The sequence below is a fragment of the Larimichthys crocea genome, chromosome XVI (assembly GCF_000972845.2).
Source record: "Larimichthys crocea isolate SSNF chromosome XVI, L_crocea_2.0, whole genome shotgun sequence".
In the NCBI taxonomy this organism is placed as follows: Eukaryota; Metazoa; Chordata; class Actinopteri; family Sciaenidae; genus Larimichthys; species Larimichthys crocea.
This window is the reverse complement of record NC_040026.1, coordinates 1100171-1103320: the sequence shown is the minus strand read 5'-3', so window position 1 is coordinate 1103320 and position 3150 is coordinate 1100171. Positions and strand designations below refer to the sequence as shown.

Genomic DNA, 3150 nt, shown 5'->3' with positions numbered 1-3150 from the left:
AAATGTTCTTTTCTTTTAAGGGGTTAGTGTGCGTCACGCTGCCATGGTGACAACAAAGTTTTCCCGGGAAAACTAAGAACAAATCCCGTTGGTTGCGCTGATGCCGCCTGACGCCCGCTCCACTCCGGAGCTGCTGGATGAAGAGGACGACGAAGAGGAGACAGTGGAGGACTTCCTCTCCTTCTGCCTCAGGTGGATTTTAGTGTGTCTCTTCCTCTCGTCGCTTCGAGCGAACTTGCGGCCGCAGAAGTCGCAAGCGAACGGCTTCTCTCCAGTGTGCGTGCGTATGTGAGTAGTGAGGTGGTCGCTGCGGCTGAAGTTGCGCATACAGATCCGGCACTGGAACGGCTTGTGTCCAGTGTGGATCCTGATGTGTCTGGTCAGTTCGTCGGAGCGGGAGAACCGTCGGTCGCATCCCTCCGCCGGACACGGGTACGGCCGCTCGTGGATGGGCGTCTTGCTTGGTCTGTTCGGGTACTTTCTGGGCCGCAGGATTGGCCTCAGGGGCAGGTTCTGTGGACTGTAGGCAGAAGGGAGCCTCGGGGGCCCTCCCTCGGAGCCACCACCGCCTGGACCCCCCAACGTAAAGTTCCTGATAGTGTTCAGCGGGGTCAGGGGTGGAGGGACACGGAATGTATCGAGCGGACATGGACCGAATGGTTTCCGATCTTGGATACCTGCCGTGTGCATGTCCCGCTGGCAAGCCGGCTGGAAGAAGCCCGAGTAGTCGGGGATGATGGGGAAGATTCCCGGCGCGTCTGAGCTCCCGGGCTGCTTGGGCGAAGAGTATGAGGGGGGCGGGTAAGAGATAGGGCAGGTAGATGTGGACAAAAAAGCCGAGGGGTCCTGGTACACATCCCCGCAGCCAGAAGAGGTGTAAGGAGGCGGAGGGGAGTACAGGTGGTGGTGGTCCATCTCTGCCTGGTTCTGAGCCGCCATGGTGCAACTCAAATTTCCGCCGGAGAAGTGATTGGGAGATCCTGAGGAAACCGGTGAGGAGGACGCTGAAGAGGAGGGAGGAGGAGGAGGCAGCGGTGGCTGGGCCACATTGAAGATGCCCGAGACGATGTTGATCACTCCCTCGGGGTTCCAGTTACCTGGATACTGGGAGTCGATGGAGAACTTTCCCATGTAGGTGAAGGTCTGGTTGCGGTGGGACGCGGGCTGAGAGAAGCCGCTGGAGTAGGAGGAGAGGTCCTGAGAGCGCTTCTCTGCGTTAATGTCTGCGCCCATCAAGCCATCTGTGGACAAAAACAAAAGATTTCATTAGTGAGGAACACCAACAGGATTAATTAAGATGTTCACACTGGACTGGGAAGTGGGCATTAAGTGAGAGGAAGCTGATGCGCACAGAATCTGCTCTCATCATTTCAACTTTTTTGGCTGTGACAGTCAAATCAAAGGCCTCTTACACAGACTGCTGCACAAAGAGCCAAAAGACTCATTTTGTTCTTTTCTGTAGCAGTTTGTAAGAAACTCTGGAGTCAAACATTCAGGATGGAGACAACTTTTCACAGATGAACAAGCCACATTTGTGTCATCTTACCTGCTGCCACGTTCATCTGGTCGTAATGCGCTCCTAAATCGGTGTTGGGGAAGATAGCCACGGATGGGATGTCATCCACCGAGTACACGCTCTCGGGATGCACGAACCCCCCGAGATTCACCGGCACTTTCTCCAAAGTTTTCGCCGTCATTGCGCCGAGAAAAAGACTACCGGGTGCGCTGGCGCTCTCTCGTCTGTCTGATCTTTTTCCCTAAAGCTTGTTAACAAATAACAGTGTGTAACCCAGCCGAGCGTGGGTCACCGCTGCATGTCTCTGTCTGTCACCGGGTGTGAGAGGATGATGAGCTCCGTGTGTCTGGTGCGCGCGGTTCATGCGCTCTGGTGACAAAGTTAACACCGCGTAAAGTAACTGTTATTGGGAACGGGGGCCCAGGCACTAGTATGTATATATGGGGAACCTTTTGAATACGACCGCTACGTCATTACCCAAATATGGAGCGGGGAGGGCTGATGAGAGCGGAGACTGGAGAGGCGCTGCGGATGCTGATTGGCTGAGAGGCTCCGTGACGATTTCAAAGGGAATCACTTGTCAATGGAGAACCCGCTGCTCCAGGAGAGATAAAGCGGACTTTTTCCACTCCTTGCAAAGCTCAGTGAAAACACCATAAAACAACATGGCAGCAAAACACACCGCAGCGAGCGCACACACCATCACCTCCTTCATGTTTACTTCACACATTATTCATTTTTTTCACACATTCTCTCATGAATTTTCCGTTTAATCGCGCTCTGATATCAAAAGAGGAATTCCGGTCGAGCGTCTTAACCCATAAAAGGTTGAATCCGGTAAGCAGGGGAACAGCCCCCATACTCCATATTTGGTATCGATTCCGGAATATGATCATCGGAAAGTGACGAGTTTTACCGAGCTGAGAGAGAGAGAGAGAGAGTGAGAGAGAGAGAGAGAGAGAGAGAGAGAGAGAGAGAGAGAGAGCATAACCACAATCAAATGAGACGGACAGAGGAGCGGAATTTACTCCTTTGGGTGCGATAGGCTGCTGCACAGGCTCGGAAACTTCTGTCAGTGTGATTTGACTATTCTCTAGGAAAGAATAGAGTTAAATATAGCAGTTTAGAGATATTTACAGTCAGTGAAAGGAAAACAATATTTATAGATGCGGCCGTGGTGGGCCACGTGAAATAAACACAGCAGGAAATGAAAATGAACTGCAGTGGTCCACGTGAATGAGGACATATTCAAATGACGATTTTGACACGTTTTCCCTCTCAGCATGCTGATGTTTGATTAGCCTAATCATGCCATAACATGTTAAAATGCTGATTGAATCAAAATGACCTTTTCTATATATGTCTTACTTGTGAATAATCTCTTATCCACTTTCTTTATATGAGCTGCTGTGACAAGTGAATTCCCCCAGTGTGAGATCATTCGATTCTATCTTATCTTATCTTACCTTATCTTACTACAGAATTTAAGTTAGTTTATTAGACCCGAGAGAATTGTGTGCCCTCCTGTGGCCTTCTGAGGAATTGTTCGTCTCTCTCTCTCTCTCTCTCTCTCTCTCTCTCTCTCTCTCTCTCTATCCTCTCTCTGTCTCTTTCACTCTCTTACACACACACGC

The 3150-nt window shown here is 50.9% G+C and overlaps 1 protein-coding gene across 1 annotated transcript; it reads right to left on the bottom strand.

Moving 5' to 3' along the window:
• Positions 1–2225, bottom strand: egr2b (early growth response 2b). Its single transcript, XM_010737634.3, has 2 exons — positions 1547–2225; positions 1–1241 (listed from the first exon to the last, which is right to left on the bottom strand). Exons 1-2 carry the CDS (start codon positions 1695–1697, stop codon positions 73–75), a joined length of 1320 nt encoding a protein of 439 aa, XP_010735936.1. The 5' UTR covers positions 1698–2225; the 3' UTR covers positions 1–72.
• Positions 2226–3150: the final 925 nt, after the last annotated feature.

Coding starts and splice junctions, on each gene's coding strand:
- egr2b (XM_010737634.3), bottom strand. CDS start 1,697: ATGACGGCGAAAACTTTGGAGAAAGTGCCGGTGAATCTCGGGGGGTTC. Junction 1,242..1,546: donor CCAGATGAACGTGGCAGCAG/GTAAGATGACAC, acceptor TTTTGTCCACAG/ATGGCTTGATGGGCGCAGAC.